This window comes from Tigriopus californicus, chromosome 4 (genome assembly GCF_007210705.1).
Source record: "Tigriopus californicus strain San Diego chromosome 4, Tcal_SD_v2.1, whole genome shotgun sequence".
Lineage (NCBI taxonomy): Eukaryota > Metazoa > Arthropoda > Copepoda > Harpacticoida > Harpacticidae > Tigriopus > Tigriopus californicus.
Window position 1 is genome coordinate 7472569 of NC_081443.1, and position 17687 is coordinate 7490255.

At 42.6% G+C, this 17687-nt stretch overlaps 2 protein-coding genes and 1 long non-coding RNA gene across 3 annotated transcripts; 2 read left to right on the plus strand and 1 right to left on the minus strand.

Moving 5' to 3' along the window:
- Positions 1-5804: 5804 nt before the first annotated feature.
- On the plus strand, positions 5805-9658 carry LOC131879693 (uncharacterized). Its single transcript, XR_009373173.1, has 3 exons — positions 5805-6297; positions 7014-8520; positions 9503-9658. It is a non-coding gene; the product is annotated as an uncharacterized LOC131879693 (long non-coding RNA).
- On the minus strand, positions 8640-12162 carry LOC131879688 (histone-lysine N-methyltransferase SETD7-like). The gene is made up of 4 exons (XM_059226064.1): positions 11931-12162; positions 10493-11851; positions 9961-10412; positions 8640-9898 (listed from the first exon to the last, which is right to left on the minus strand). Exons 2-4 carry the CDS (start codon positions 10821-10823, stop codon positions 8975-8977), a joined length of 1707 nt encoding a protein of 568 aa, XP_059082047.1. The 5' UTR covers positions 10824-11851; positions 11931-12162; the 3' UTR covers positions 8640-8974.
- A 2911-nt stretch (positions 12163-15073) lies between these two features.
- Positions 15074-17600, plus strand: LOC131879691 (uncharacterized). The gene is made up of 2 exons (XM_059226066.1): positions 15074-17080; positions 17153-17600. Exons 1-2 carry the CDS (start codon positions 15834-15836, stop codon positions 17409-17411), a joined length of 1506 nt encoding a protein of 501 aa, XP_059082049.1. The 5' UTR covers positions 15074-15833; the 3' UTR covers positions 17412-17600.
- The last annotated feature ends 87 nt before the right edge of the window (positions 17601-17687 follow it).

Here is a 17687-nt window from a genome sequence, read left to right on the forward strand (position 1 = left end):
CATAGTTTTAGTTAAATGTCTTTGATTTGGAACTGGGATGCATTTGAACTCATTGTTTGGGAACATAATTGAAGGTTCAAAATTCAACCGCTATGGTGCGCTGACCTCACTGTCGTTGGCTCTTCTAATACAGGGCACTAGTATTGCCATCTATACCGTTCAAAAAGCCGGTTTCTTGAAAAGTGGCTTGTTTAGAATTACAAATTTGGCATCATTTTGAACAAATTTGGTTGTTAATTTTATTCACTGTGATCAAGGAATCGTTAAGCTAACATATGCTTTCACTTTTATAATTGTTGGACCTTAGCTATTTATGCATGCATATGCCTTTGTGCATTTAACAAATCAGTGTATATTTTCTGCGTTTTATGTTTTGACTCAGACATGAGGGTCCCCGGGTGGAGCTAGCCGGAAGAAAGGATGAAGGGCAAAGTGGTTGGGCTCCTCAACCTGCTTTTCCAATCAAGCAACACTTCTGAACGCTCGATCGGCCACACTAACCTTGTTTCAGCCTTCTCTTCCGATCAAGTAGCACTCCGGCTCTCCCTAACGGTGAACCGGAAAGGGGAAATATTACTCCAACCTAGAGGGCTTATAAGCAACACTCACGAGTTTTCTCAGATTTTTTGGCTCCCTCGCGGCTGCCTGTTGTGTGGGATGGGGATCGGCTTTGAACACATTTAGTTATGAGATTCTTGAAGTCAAATTCCGAATTCCGGGAGCCAGTGAGTTGATGGCTTGTTTGTCTGCTTTGGTTGAAACTTCGTAACGCAAGATAAGTCCATCAGCCTGACACCGTGCTGCCCGACTACCAAAATGTGTTCAAAGCAAAGCCTCAAGTGGCTTGGTTGAAGTGACTTTTCTCTCACTAGCCCTCTCCTCCAACCAATTCAATTTTCATTTCAATTTTCAGCTTGATCGAGCGACTGGATCAAAAGTTATGCAGTCTCAAAAGGCACTACAAAGCTCTTCAATGAATGAACGAATTAGCCCTCTTCTGGTAATTGATTACCAGAAGAGGGCTAAGTCATTCATTCTGTGCTCTGTTATGTACCGCACTTTGAGAGGTCTTAACTTTGGACCCAGTCGTTTGATTGAGCTGACATTAGAAACACGCAATTGCAGGGATCTGGGGCCAGCCTTATTTGAGGAAGAATATAATTCATTGACTCGAATTGGAGTTGCTAATTTTCAACCTTACCATCCCCGTCCATACTCCAGTGGTTCATGGGCTGTGGTACAAAATGCGAAGGGTCAATCCGTTTATGTTTTGGGCATTATCCCCCTCTGTCGTCGCGGCCCAAAAGGAGACGCAATTAGCTATGCTTTGATTGATGAGGGATCTGACATATCTTTCGCCAGTGAGTACTTCTTGAAAAGGATTGGATCTATGGATAAACCATTCCAGAGACTTGCAGTGCACAACGCTACGGGGAGTCTCGGGATTAATTGTTTTGAAATCAATATACTAATTGGAGCGGTTGGTTTGGAGCCAAACCATCTAATGACTGTCAAATCTCCTCCACAGGTCTGCAAGAATTTACATGGTCTTTCGTGGCAATCCATCCAAAATCCTTGGAAACATCTTGAATATATTCCTCTCCCTCAACATGGAGGAAAGGATGAAATCCTATTTGCTTTGGACTCCGAAGCTGTAATAATACCACTAGAATGGCGTTTTGGAACGAATCAAGAACGTTACGCGTTCCGGACACCACTGGGATGGGTTGACAGAGGACGCATTCATCAAACCGATTCTTCGAACGTCCAGGGACCTTTAAGTTGATGTCAAACAACAGCTTAATTAAATCGACGGAGATTTTTGGGACAGCCGTCTTCCATCTTGACTGGAATCTTGTGTTAACAATTATTGTCAACCATTATTAATCAGACTCGAATCTTGTATTTTATGTAAATAATTGAGCAAGCTGAACCGTTATGTCATTTATTGCAAAAGGTTTCGCGGGTGAAGTCGAGTATCTTGAAATGCTGAATTTGTTTGATACACCTTTCCTCATGAATACAAGCAGATGGTCACTTGCAGGTAGAAATCGATATCAGAAAATTTGAATTAAATGGTGAGAACAATAAAATACCTGATTAGAATGAGATATCACCCTAATTATGACTAGAATTGTTTATTGTGTGAACTACTCAAACATCGAATTGATGATAACGGAAGGGGTTTAATAATGGACTAATAATTTGGAACCATGCTAGTAAAAAAGTTTCAAACGCACCCACTGTTCAAGAATGTTTCAGGCATAAGTGTTCCATATACAAGCAGAACGCATAAAAATGAACGGTAACGTGTACGACATTGGACATTTAATTCCAAAAAATTCCATTTTCTTATTTGCGCGTCTTCATCAAATATGATCCTTCACGAGCTAAGAAAAGTGATCGCAAAGATTGGTGATCCCAAAGAAGTGATATTGTTAACAGTCTTAAGCACACCTTCAACATAAGAGGGAAGTCGGAGAAAAACGTCAATCTTTTAATGTTTGAAGAGAGTGAAGATATTCTGTCCGGATAAGAATTGTGCCACATGGGGATTCTTCTTTGCACTTTCTATACGGCCAATATCCCCTGGTAGGGGTTCCATACTTCGAGCTTAGTCTACATAAAAAAAGTGAAGAGGAGAATCACAGCCAGCACATAAATGGTTGGGTAGAGACAAGCAATGAAAATCTTGATTACTGCAGAAGATTGGGTGGGTCAGATTGAACAGATCCTGTTTCAGCTCCCGCCGTTGATGACATTTGGACCGGAGCCGGAAAAACGTGCGTGACCGCCAATATTCCAAAGGGATGTCAGGCCAGGACAGTAGGTGGTGGTAGAACGTCCTTGACCGAGAAGGACAACTTGTGTCCGGACATCACCTCCGGAAAGGTCAGGTTCCCAACACTGGGACACTAACCTGGCCAGCCCGATTTTTGGCTGTAAAAATACCTCCATGCATTTTTGGCATATTGGGGAACGCACAGAAATCGTTTGAGAAATTTGGTGAAAGTGGCATCGGCGGATTTGAGGGCGGATTGGGCAGAAGGCAGTAGAGGAAAATTGGGTTGATATAGGTCCGGGAGAGTTGAAGAACTTTTAGAGAGGGAAGATTCTTGATGGAAAGTCATTTGGAAATGTTTTCGATCCTGGCCTTAGCTTTGACTATTAATGATTTGAGATGGTTGGTGGAGGAAAGTTGGGTTGATGGTGCTTGAGGAGAGATCCACAAAGATTGGACAATTTCATAGAGAAGAGTAACTGCCGAGGTGGTAGAGTGGCTGCTCTGGAAATCAAATTGGAATTTGGGAAGGAGATCCCTATCCTCGGCCAATCCGGAAAAGCGGACGGCTAAAAGGGTGGGTGAACATCATCTTTAAGAAGAGTTGGCCACTGCAATGGCCGCTGAATAAAATTTGCCTGAGTCCACTGATTGTAAGAGACTTCCGTGGATGCGATTCATCCATCCTTCCAGAACTCTTGAACGTTGAGTGTAATGGCAGAACAGCTTCAATCCATAGATTCCATTGTGGATTATTCTTTGGAGTTTTGATCATGATGGACCAAAACCACTAAACAGTAATGACTACCTGGCTTAGGCGACATTGTTCACTGAAATTTTAGAGGAATGAATGCTAAATGTGTTCAATAGTCTTAGTAGCGCTGGAAAAGTGACCGCCCTGGAGATTTGTTTACCTTTCCTTTTTAAGATGACGTCATCAGTCAGCTGTAGCTTAAAGGTGCCTGTGGCCAATAATTGCCATGGATTTGGTCCCTTGCGTGAAGCTGTCATAAGCAGCTGCTGAAAGGTTTAGTGATTTAAATCTTACAGCTGCGGTGGCATAATAGCTCACACATTGACCTGTCGTATTTTCAAATCTAATAGAGTTCTTTCAACTCAAAAGAAATGGTTGTCACTCGTCTGAAGTAACGGATTGTCATCTACTAACAGCTACAATGATACAGTATATTTCATTTAACCTTTTAGAATATAACACTGCAATTTTGTACTTAGGTGTACCATTACGTCTCAATTGGTCTCTTCAGCCCATCTTTACTCGGAAAATTGCCCAGTTAGAGCTCGCATCATATTTTTATTCCATGGCTAAAAAACTTCGTGACTGCTGCAACTGGCACGTCCAGTTTTCCAAACTTACATTCTTCCGGTCTACGAATATGCCTTGCCAGTTTGGATCTTTTCAACAAATACCTTAAATGCAATCTTGCTTTTCCGATTGCTACAAACAATACCACTTTTCGTTGTCTTTGTGTTTACACAAAGGTGTATTGGCGGTTGCTGACTGATTCTCTGGTTACCCATTTATTGCCATGTATAAGCCCGATCCTGATTCATCTGTGGTTATTGCATCTCTTAAGGTGATCTTCTCTACCACTGGATGTCCACAAATATTGGCCACTGATTAAGGTACACAGTTTGCCAACCGCCAAATGCAACAACTTTCACTAAAGTGGGTGTTTTTTGGCGACCATCCACAAGCTAATGGTCATACGGAATCGATGGTAAAGACCTTAAAGAAACTTGTGGTTACCACAAACAAGGACATTTCTCACAATGAGTTCATCAGAGGATTCCTTGAACTAAGGAATACTCCACAAGAAAATGGGTCATCTCCCACCAAGATCAGACATCATCAGACACACACACATTGAGAACCCTGATACCAACTCATCATAGTGCGTTTGCTTCAAGATGGAATAGTGAATGTGCACAAATAGACCATAAAGACATGTATCTGAGGAGTGACGATTATTACAATGCCTGTGGTTGTCCTTTGAATGTTCTCCAAGTGGGTCTGGAGGTTCTTGTACAAAACAATAATACTAAGAAATGGGAGTCTACCGCAATTGTGCTTGAAAAAAGCCAATATATATCATGTCAACTTTGTTCCCATTGGGGAGAGAGAGTACTGTGGCGAAACCGCAAACATCATCGTCCCAAAATCAAGTCAAATTTAAATAACTGTCCCCAACCAAGTCACAAAACGCCGCCATTTGAAGTTGAGGGTGTACATTGGTTTCCAGTCGATAATGTACGCTCTGGAAACTTGTAAAGGAGGTGTTGTATCTTTGCCTAGACAACTTGCTAATTCATGACTGCGTTCATTCTCATTTACCTAATTGACCCTTTCCTGAAATATACAGTTCTCTCTTGGTCTTAAGCCAACTGAGCTCTCTTGACTTCAGAACCAAGAGATAAGATCTTTTTCGTAAATATATATTGATCAATTTATTGCCAAGCTCAAGAGTCATAATTTTTGCACCTTCCTACCATTTAGTTTTGTCCAGATTTGTCTGAAGGTTTCGTTTAAATGTATGTGTAAGTGTACATTTTGGGTTTCAAAGCATATTTAATTTTGAGCATTTTGTAGCAAAAAAACCATCAAATGGTTGATTTGTTGTAAGGTATTGCAATTGTTTGTTCACTGAATGCAGATTTGAAGCTATAATGAAGATATTTTTGAAGTATTGAAGGTGTCCCCTAACATGACATGGCAAATCAATCAGTGTGTGAACTATTATGCAATCGCAACTGTAAGATTTAAATCACTAAACCTTTCAGCAGCTGCTTATGGCAGCTTTGCGCAAGGGACCAAATCCATGGCAATTATTGGCCACAGGCACCTTTAAGCTACAGCTGACTGATGACGTCATCTTAATTTCGTCGATGTTCTGGTTCGATTCAGGGAAGGCGCTGTGGCTGTTGTTGGAGATATGGGGACGTTTAGGCAAGCTCTGGCATGTTCGTTTGTTTGCTACTACCAGAGTCAGTGATGCAAGTTTGGGGCTTCAAACATGTTTTTGAGAAGCTGACCCTTCTTTCGCATTGCTATATCTGGAAAGGTCAGCTTCGATAAAACCAGTTTGAAACGCCAATTTTGCATCTGTGACATTGGCAGGCAAGTTTGTTTGCTGATACCAGAGCTTGCCTAAATGTCCGAATAGAGGCCATGTTTAGCCGAATTAATCTATTGGAAGATATCGTTTCTTGTGGCGAGAAAACGATTCAAAACCAATGCAAACATATCAAATGATGGGGGCTGTTTTTGGAGATTCGCCGTCCCCGTGCCTTGCCATTCACACGGTTCTACAAAGTGAAACAGATGCAGAGTGTTCTGAGGGAACTCGACAACGTATACGGTCACAATTTTATGTTGATTGACGATTTGGATAGTTTCACGACTCAAAAAAACCGCCATCGAAGAAGCTCAAGAAGTGAAGAGAGTTCTTGCTGACGGTAACTTCAACCTCACCGGTTGGGTTTCGAATTATTCATAGGTAGAGCAAGAACTGGGGGAAGGGAGTACTAAAGGCATCTATCTGCTTGAAACACAATGGGGGGACAAGGTCCTGGGGATGAAATGAAATACACAAGGAGAACTTTTGGTGTTTGAGGTAAACAGACCTGAACCTGGAGTGTTGACCAGACGATCAGTGCTCAGTCGTTTGGCTGGACTTTATGACCCTTTGGGCTTAAAGGCTAGAGTTAGTCATCCGTGAACAGGGTTGGGATGAAGAAATCCCGTCTGAGAAATTGAAGTGGTGGAAAAGGTGGATCGCAAACCTGGCCCACCTCTCTAACGTCCGATTCCAGAGATGTTATTCGAGCCTCCTCTGTAACGATTATGTTGAAACTGAGGTCCATACTTTCTATAACGCGTCTAATGATGCTTTTGCGGCAGTTGTTTATATCCGAACCACAAACCAGGTTAGTGTTGATGTAAATCTAGTTTGCTCCAAAACTCGAGTTTCACCCAAGTAACTCATGACGATTCCACGACTGGAATTACAAGCCGCTGTCTTGAGTTTCAGATAAGCACAACATGTGATCCAAGCTCTACTGTCGGTCCAGTGTACTCTCTTTCCCACTTTTATACGTAATGTCGTTCTCCCTTGGATAGTCAATCCTACTCATCATTTTAAGCCTTTTGTGGCTCAAAGGGTAGGAGAGATACAAAGATACACCGATATACAAACCTGGTGTCATGTTCCAGGAAAGACCAACCCTGCTGACTTAGCATCACGTGGACTCATCAGTACCCAAGACATTCCGTCATTGTGGTTCAAGGGTCCGGATTTTCTGTGTCTTTCCGATAACCAGTGGACCCGCGACTCCTTGACACTACCATTCGAACAAGACGATCAGGAACTACGTTGATAACGTTGAGACTCTCCATGAACTTATTCTCGAAGCCCAACTCGGAAGTGTTTCGAGAGGAGTTCAACGCACTGCAATCTAACAAGGCCGTCTCCAAATCCTCGAGGTTGGATCAACTCTCGCCTTTTCTCGATACTTTTGGAATCATCCGTGCTACAGATCGGATTGGGTTGGCAGAGATGGGTTACGATCAAAAGCATCCTATCATTCTGTGCCCTAAATCTCCGCTCACGATCCTGATTGGATTGTGGAGCAAAGTCATGTCGAACATCATCATCCTGGCGTCAATCATCTGGTTGGCATGCTACGCCAAACATAATTGGATTCTCCGAGGTTGAGAATTGGTTAAAAAAATTCGATTGGGCTGCCGAAAATGCCAAATTCAAGTTGCTCGACCAACAAAGCAGGAGAACCACCGTTCTTCCACAGGTCCGTCGATTTCTTCGGTCCTTTGGAAGTACTGGTTCTTCGGAATAAGATCGAAAATCGGTGGGGTTGCATTTTCACGTGCATGACCACTTGGGCCGAACACCTGGAGATAGCACCCTCCTTATCATCTCAGGATTTTCTGAACGTTTGTGAACACCCGCGGTCAACCTCAAAGTATGTATTCGGACAACGGAACAAATTTCGTGGGTGCCAACAATTTGTTCATGTTCAATTCGAATCATTTTTTGATATTTCGTGGTTCGAAGGAAATTCCCTTGGGTGTATATTCGGTATTGGACACTCGTCTAAATTTTCAGTATGTTCAGGCGCTCGTGGATAAAATTTGGACTCGTTGGACATCTGAATATCTTCAAACTTGATTATCAAGAAAAAAGTGGACCACTCGGGAGGAAATGTCAACGTTGGAGCCGAAGTTTTGGTTGTTGGGACTTCCGAACCTCGATCAAATTGGAAGATTGGACGGATCGTTGAAGTACATCCAAACAAAAATGGATTGGTTCTAGCTGTCACCGTCCAGAGTGGCCAAGAACGTCTGAATCGTTCTACTACTAAAATTTGCCCGTTGGGAAAAGTCTCCATTCCATTTATATAATTTTAATACATCTGTTTTATTTTGGGTTAGGCTAGCAATGGGGGGAGAATGTTCCGACGATATTTCCCATCTAATTCCATTGCTACGATTGTTGATTGCTCGCTCAGCCTAATACCATTTTCTGGCTTTTTGGGCATGTGGGAATAGAACTGCTTTTTTCTCCTTCTTCGATATTACATGTGCGGTTGACCAGTGCGAAGAACGGGGAGTCATATGTGCCTGTTGCCAACTGATATCAGAAATATACTTAGTGAATTAAAAATCCTCGAATGTGTAAAGGTCTTAAAACAAAGAACAAGCGGTGAGGAGAAATCTTCATAACAACGATGACAAACTGTCACTAAAATCTAAAGAGATATTTTCTTAAATTGAAAATGCTGCATGGGTTATTATTACAACGAACCTAAACTAAGCAATCAATATAATAGCAAAGAAGTGAACTCAACAAGCTGATCTAACCAATATAAAATCAATACACTGAAATGATGCAATCAATACAATTCTGTTCAAATATTCTTATTACTCGAAACTTTTAATCTCAAAACTTATTTGAGTTCTAGTATACAGAGCCATTATCTTTAAAAAATATTCGGCAAGTTGGCGTAAAAGGCTAAATTATTGACGTGCTCCCTATGACAATTACAATTATATTACGAGATGTGGGTTTTTTTAAATCTGACATTGATGTAAGTTACATAAAAAGTGAACATTGGAGAAATGTGTGTTATTTAAAATCCATCCACTAGCAACTTTGATCATTGCTTAGCATACATGGAGTATAGTGTCTTTGCCAAATCGATAAACGGTTTGTATTCTTGGACCTTGTCCCTCAGAAAATTGACATGGTTCTTGACGTCCTTGGTAAAATCAGCGTTATTGTCAGATCCATGAATCATTTTTCCCACTTCTAAAATGGTCTTGAACATCTCATCCGATTGAGCGTACTGCTTCAAGAAACCATAATCACAGAAGATCTCTTCGCCAGCCTTCAAGGCTTGCTTTGTCACCACCGATCGAATAAATCCAAAACGAGGATGATCGATCATGGCATACCAAGCGTTGGGTTTTTGTCCATGGTTGATTAAATGACCCAAGGTGGCGTTATACTGATGGGGTTCTCTGAACCCTTCAGGAATGTTCAAGATTTGTTTGGACTTGGCCCAATCATTATCCATGCGATAAGGGCTTTTGCGATCCGCTTTTCTGATCTTGGACTCGAAATCTGACATGCGAACTCCATTGTAGAATCCGATAATCATTCCCATGGGTACATCCTTTTTCAGGAACACGCCTCGTCCGCTCCCACGAACCGTGGAATCTTGGACGGAGACAAATTGCTTTTCATACGGATCTGATTGGTGAAGGCTGTTGTCATTGGAGGCCATGTGCGTCTTGTTTGATACCTCGCGAACAAATAACGGGCCTTGGGCTTTCAGATGAAGTGGAACCGCAATGATCTCGTTATGGTATTCAATCCCAGAGAGCCTTGACTCGCGGCCACTTTGAAACTGCCCTTTGATGGCTTTCCCCACAAGCATCGTGTATTTGTCGGGATAAAGGTAAGAAACTTCGGGTCCTGAAAGTTCTCCAATCTCATTCACTTCACCAGCCATCATTCCCCCGCCTCTGAGAAACTCCCACGCGAATCCCGTTCGAACCCCGTTGCGATACCAAGAGATCTGTAAAAACATGAATGTAGTGAAACATGAAACATTGTGCAGAATGTGGCAGGAATATTCACCTCTTTTAGATGCTCAGGAACGCTCCATTTTTTGCTCTCGAAATATTCACAATCGCCAAATTTGCACCAGAATTTTCTAACCAAACCATGGAGAACCCCCTTGACAAAATTGCCCCTCATCCAAGAGCCATCAGTGAAATCCACCTTCGCACTTCCAGAGAGCTTTCCATCATTGAACTGTCCCGTTACTTTGAGGATCTTGAGACTATAGCATAGGGAGTCCTCAGGGAAGACCACCCAGCCTTGTCCATCCAATGTTTGACCTTCAGTGGGATTCACTTTGGTTAAGCTCTCACTGATCTTGTAGTCATCATGAGCACAAGGAAACAGATACTCCTTGGACCCCTCTTCCATCGGAGTAGGGTCAGCCCGGTTCAAATTTAAATCCATCATCATCTTCTGCAACCATTTGGCCAACTCCTGACTCTGTTTGGGTGGCATTAAAGGCGAGTCTGCAGGAAGCAGGGCATTTGAGACAATTATGAAATTTGTACGGATGTTTCCTTAGCAATTTTAGCCCTATTTTCCTTACCAAATTCCACTGGTATGTCTAGCTCACCCTCGCTAGACGTTCCTGCGCCCAATGTGGAAGTCGGATGCCTAACACTACTCGTGGATTCACTGGATTCACTGGCTGCACTGGTTTTTTCACTCTTTGACATGAACGTGGTCTCGATGACCTGTCGTTTGGAGCGGAAGTCGTTGCCACACTCCAAGGCGTCGCAGTGGTTGTGAAGCAGATACTGGGAATAGGTGATGACCAGAATGGACAAGGTCACCAAGCCCACACTCATCTTGAGGATTTGTTTGTTACGATTGGATCGTTTCACGAAATGCTGGACGATGTTAGAGGGAGGAACCATCTCACAGAGCTCCTTCTCTCACCCTAGTTCGCGCCCGAATAAAATTAGAAACTCTTTTCGCTTTGACCAAAGATGGCGAGTGAAGTAGAGTAGCTAGCTAGCCAAGATTTGGTTCAAAGCACACTTCGGTTCGCTTCCAACTTTGTATTGGCACATCCGATTAGGATGTGATGGAACAAGGTTTGCGGCAATTCATGCCATGCTTGCAGAGACTCAAGCCATACAACACTAGCACTGAATCTAAAGTTCACCGTGACAGACGGCCATGGTCGATCATGATGTACAGTTTCTTATTACTCTTCTGGTCGTTGACTTGACTCACGTCTTCCCTCTCACATGGAGAGATTACATACAGTTCGAAGACAACCAAAGCCAAGCTCTTACCATGCCTGCACGACTTTTACCTGTGCAAAGTGCATGCCTGTTCTGCTTTGGCCAAGATCAACGTTGAAATCTCTCATTAGGTCTAGTTATTGTTAACACAGCCACGTTAAGTGAGGCAGTTCTGGATATCGTAACTGTTTATGGTTCGTCCACATGGACCAACAACCACAAGATGCATGCATTTTAAACAAATTATGAATGATGGAACAAACTTGTACGCTTTGGTTTAGAACATTATATTTCGATTCTTGAATCAGAAGCTAGCAAACTCGGTTGCATTCTTGACACTTGGCAATGCCTCGATTGCACACCCGCAAACAGTTTTGGATTTTGTCTTTGGAATCGGAGCCCTTGCAGAAATTCACGCACTGACGCGATCTTGGGGCTAAGAAACAGAGGGGACACCTGTTGCATTCGTCGCATTTCTTTGGATTGAATCCGGCGCATTTGGAACGGCAAATATTGCAGTCCACGCCCACATCACCTTGAGCCTCTCTTCGAAATAATGTTGGCCTTTGGGTGGTTTGAGACTTGGTGAAGGACGGCGTTTTCAGCTGAGCCGAAGCCTGGCAAGACCAGACACTCAGGAAGGCAACAAGAGTGAAACAGGCCACGAATATCGGTTTGGAGCACATCTTGATTGTCTGTGGAAAAGAGCGAAGGATGTGAGTGCCTTGAGCTGTTGACGCCAACTAAGAACCAAGGGCATCCACACATACGTACTCGCGTATAACCAATCCACTTGAGCTTAGCCGGTTATCGAAACAGAAAAAATGACTTCTTGTACCAGACTCCTGTGATCAAGCAGTGGTTGGGTAGTGCTCGTCCGATCTGTCGCTCTTATGTCACTCACTCCATTCCATTCGTTCCATATAGAAGTAGTCATCCAGCCAAGCTTGCAGAGTTATCATTCACATCGATCAAACACTGTTAGATATTGCGAGGCTTGTTTCACTAAAGTACAATGATATCTGTAGGACTTTGCGAGCAATATGGATGTGCTAACTAATAACTAGATGAGAGGTATGCAAAGTTTTGAAAAAGAAAAAAAGCTCTAGGCAAAGACAGGAATAATAGGTATGGATCAGACCTGTGACGTAATTGTATTGAATTATTTTAAAAGCCTTCATATTTGAGCCAATGAAATTAAGATATTTCAATTTCATTTTCATGAACACGGCAAGGTTTAACACACAAATTTGATTGTATTGAATTAGATTTTTCAGCTTGTACTTTTGTAATGCTTTGAACAAATCTTGCTCCTTTAATGCTTTGGTTGAATTGTTTTTCAGCTTGTTTAGTTGGACACGCATGCTAAATTCGATGCCATCCATGCATAAAAAGACAATTCTACCAAAATCCTAACAACAAATTACAAACAAAACATGGCGAGAGTATTTCAGAACAGGGTTTGTAAAGCATCCGCAAACGACTAGTGATATGTGCGAGAACAGACAAAAATGTAACTGAGATGTAAAGCAATTGAATTATATAATAATGACAACCTTTATTGCAAAATGTATAAAACTGTGTGTATAAACGTCATATACAAAAATTGTTGTATTGGAATCTTAATTGAATGGCTCTGATGGGTAAGTAATTGCAGTTTACAGTATTCAAAAAGCAAGTGATCCTATCCTATGTCTAATACTTGCTATGGACACATCCGCCATTCTATTTCTTGGCACGTTTTACGTCTCTTCTTTCCCAATATCAGGCAACATGTCACATCATACAATACGTATCATACAGTACGATTGTTTACTAATGTGTATCCGCTCTCTCGATTATGATTTAATGGTACATATCAATCTCAGATTTTGAGGAGATATCTACTGTAATGTTATAAAAGTCGGTTAGATAAGAACTATTGAGAATTTTCTTTGACTCCCAAGTAATCTTTTTGGATCGTTCCCAGGATTGGCCGATAAGGCATACTTTGACAGTGGCATTTAGGGAACTCAATGAACCCAAGGATTATATTGCTTGAATGTTTTAGGGTATTACGTCATAAACCATATCCAAATATGGCACGATTTGCCATTTATTTGACGTCCAGCACAATGAATTCTAAAAAAAACATGATGCCAAGGCCTGAAGTCAACGTAAGGTACTCTTGGACGTTCATAAAAACACATTTGTATGTAAATCAGGGGGAGAAGAGGTGTAGTGGCTAGCACGGCTTCTCTGGCAAGAGAGCGGTCCCCGGTTTGACTCTCCCCCTTGATCTTTCTCGACAGGAAGTTGCTAGACGTTAACCACACTCACAGATAGAGAATATCAGCCTGATACCGGACTTTGACATGGAACAATGGAAAAACTAATGCGTTGAATTAAAATACTTGCATAGTTGTTACCTGTGTACATAAATGATAATGGATGTTGTGAAGGCTGGCTTCGTTGGTCGGACGAGTAGGTCACTCCCTCGCCTTAGCAGTCCGGGAAAAAATACCAATGAACAGTATTTGCAGAGAAGACGGGGCTTTGATTTTCTGCTCGGCTTTAATCGACAAAGACTATTAAATGCTATTCTTGGGGCCCAAATCCGATTTCTGTTCGATTTGAATTCCCAAAGTGTAAGGTATGCAGATATATTTTGACAAGCAACCCGTTTTTGCAGTTTGAGGATGCAAAAAAGCCACACCACATGAGCATTGAAAGAATGATAAAAGTTTTTGCCACCTAATATGTTCCACTGTATATGGAGAATTTCGAAATGTGCGATCTTGTGACAGATGCAATAGAATGCTTCAGATTCAACTGGCACTTTCGAACCAATTTCTTTCTTTTTGTTCGATGTATTAAAGCATCTCGATTCCAGAAAACGCCATCCACTGTACTTTTATGGCACAGGATCGGAAATACAGACCCGAGGCATGTTGCATCTGCGTCCGTTTTACAAGAAATTGAGATTTACGGTATTGCTAGGACCGCAGTGTGTTGAAGCTTTCGAAATCAGCTTTTTTGAGGGCCACAAGATGAAGGGTTGAATTAAAGTGGACACCTTCCTTCTTTGGCAGGATGTTTTTGACAACAGAAGCTCTTCTCTTTGTCATTTGTCATTGTCAAAAACTGTTCGTGAAAGGAACGAGCCCTCAATATTTCTTTTTGTGGCGTGAGTAATGTTGCATCTGCAAATAATGTCCTCAAGATGGAACTAAAACTGTAGACTATTTGGCTGAAACGCACAAACCAAGTACTGTGGGGAATGTGATCCTTACTCAACATATGCCTCCGATCTCTGTTTGTTTTATTTATTGTACCGACTAGCAGCACAAGTTCTGCGATACTATCTTCAAGAAAGGAATTTTACTACTTGACGTCATTGTCATTTGGACAAAAGCCAGGTGGAGTAGAACTTGTAGTAATTTCAAGGGGCAGAGTACACTCACCTAGATGCATACACGATCGTACTGTTACCCACAGTTCACATACGGGAACACACATGTCAGTAAGGTAGAGGTGCACATTCACACCCAAGTACTATGCTCGAGGGTAAATTTTGGGACGGTCTCATACCCATCGGCCTAGCATGGAGAAAAATAACATTCGAGCAAAGATTACAGGAAAAGTCAGCTGACCCACCGACCTGTCAGGTGATCCCATCCATTCACAACTTGTCTTTGGCGGTGATCACCCGCTCAGTGACTTGGGGGCTTGAGGGCTATACTCAGCAGTGACCTGAGCCCAATCGTTCTTTCCAACTACGCCATTCAATAGCAATAAATCACGACATTTGTAACGCTTCAGGGGCAAACAATTTGCCCAAAGAAATGACGCGGTGTTCGACGGGAAGGCGGAAACTGGCGCAAGTCGCGTTCACTTCCCAATATCTTAATTGAGGCGGAACTAAAGACCTTCACGTCTATAATTGGGCATGGCTCATACTTGACATTTGCTTGTCAAGTTTATGAGATCAAACGAATTGTTCCATTGGATTGCACTCTAAATAAGCGTTAATTGGCACGGTGCTCTGTTAGACCGGCTAGTTCCTTGATCCTGGCTGTAAATTCGAGCAATGTCACACACACCTTTTTGAACAGTAGTATCCACATAATTCCGATGTACTTCAAGTTGGGTTGATTTTTTGTGCCTACTATCTATTGCATCTCAAATTCCCATCATTTCCTTATTTCTCATCATGAGCAGCATTTTACGTGTTTTTTCCGGCGGTGAAAAACGGCAAATTCCTCGAGGCCATCCTCGTGGATCCCCGTTTTCGTCCTCGGTGTCTGCCCTTGTCATTTCACTCGTGCATTGAGACTAAGACCGAACACAACTCAAGAAGTCGAGTGAACGTCAAGTTTGCCGAAGGCTGGACAAGGAACTAGTTACAGTGGCAGAGTAACGATCAGAATTGCTCGGTATCTTTGCCGGACGAAATCACAGCAAATCGCCTTCATCATAGAGGTGGAAATATTTCAATTTCCAACGAAGGACACCCGCGTTCAAGGTACTCCTGCGCAAATGCCAAGGCAGATTTTGCCGTCCAATCAGCTTCCTTATCATGACATTCATCATAGCGAAAGTATGAAGCACGTGGCTTCTCTTCACAGCAGTGATTCACTAGTCTCATTCTGAGGTGTGACAGTGAATCTATCTCGCCCAGACAAGTCCATTCACAAGATGTCATCCGTTCAGCAGCAGCGGATCCCTCTGCGAGGATCTGATCTGAGCATCGACCTCTTCACGGACTTACTCAGGGAAATCAAGACCAAAACTAGCATGAATAGTGCGGAAGTGATCAAAGAGGCCATTCGGCAGTGGCGACTCAAAACGCCGTTTCTCATTCAAGATTGCACAGCTCGCAGCCGATCCGGAATGTCAAGAAACTTCCACCTCCAATTGCTCAGCTCCTACGAGAACCAATGCCGCATCAGCGTCGATCTTGAGATGCTCAAGCGAGATGTGACACTCAAAAGCATATTGAACTCGCAAGATGTACACCGTAACGATTTTTTGCTCGAAGCTTTGATCCTACTCCTTCAGCAGGTGTGGGATACGAATTACAAGGTTGACAAGACCAGAAACTACTCAGGACACGCCGAGAGTGATTCTTTGATCGGACACCGCTCGTTCACTCCATCCAGGGTTGGGTCAGGTTCCAAGATCTCCAATGGGACTTCTCAGTCTCGAGCGACATCATTGCCTCCGAAAGAGGTCCAAATTGACCTGAAGAGTCATCGACACGCCTCGAACTCAACCTCTTGGCGACAAAAGCTCAGACAACAACAGTTGACAGAGACTCAAAGGCTTCAGGATATGGTATGGAAAAATTCCAGATATCGACGAGAATTTTCCGTTGACGTCGACCCTAGGCCCAAGGTCCACATCCGGTCTTTTGGGACCCCAACCGAGAGAACCATAGAGAAATGGACTCCGGTTCATAATTGTGCCATTACAAGGTCAAATAAAGAGAATGTCATCCCTGAGCCATTAAAATACATGGAGCAACTCCTCAAGATGCCTGAAGAGAACTTGTCCCGAGTGCGTGAGAAATACACCTTGGATTGTGATCACATCCCCATTCAAACCCTGAAACAAAGACAAGATCAAGCTGATCAACTTCTCGTGTACTTGAGGGTTCAACCTCCAGATAGCCGAGAAGTACCTGGTTATGAATATTATTTGAATCAAGCTGAACGAGCTCGAGAAGGAGTTGATTGTGACGAAATATTCCCAGGGATCATCTTGGGCAATGGTGCCACATTGAAACGAGTCGATTACTTGAAGAAGATTGGAATTACGCATATCTTGAACGCCGCCGAATTTCGAGGGGTCAACATCAACAACGACTTCTTTCAAAAGTCTGGAGACCAATTTGATTACATGGGCATTCGCATCGAAGACACGCCCCAAACTCAAATTTGCAGGTAACCTGTTTGTTATCACTTACATTACTTGAGCCGGAACTGAACGAGTTTGGTACCTGTTTCTCCATTTAGACACTTCGTGAATGCTGCCGAATTCATTGACAACGCGCTCCTGACCGAGAATGGCAAGATATATGTCAATTGTGTGTTTGGGAAATCTCGCTCGACCACCTGCATTTTGGCATACCTCATGATATGCCACGATTGGCCGGCCTTGAAGGCCTTGAAACACATTCGAAGTCGAAGGCCAGTGGAGATCAATTCTGGATTTCGAACTCAAATCGCAGACCTTGAGTATAAGCTCAACTGGTTGAGAAAGAACAAGATTTGACGAAATGGACAGGTTCTTTTCTATTTTTCAAACCGTTCCAATTTAACGCAACGTCTTGTTTGCACTGTTAGCAACCTCTCTTTTCTTCATCCATTGCTCAAAAGGAGCACTTTTATTGTTCAGCCTATGTCAAAAGTGATTATTATCTAAGTTTGCTCATTATGAATGCCCAGAAATCTGACAATCTCATTTGATGTGTGATTTGTTGAACTCTAAATTTTAGATTGAATATCTGGATCACCAGGGTTAAATGAACGTAGAGCCCTAAGGGAACCA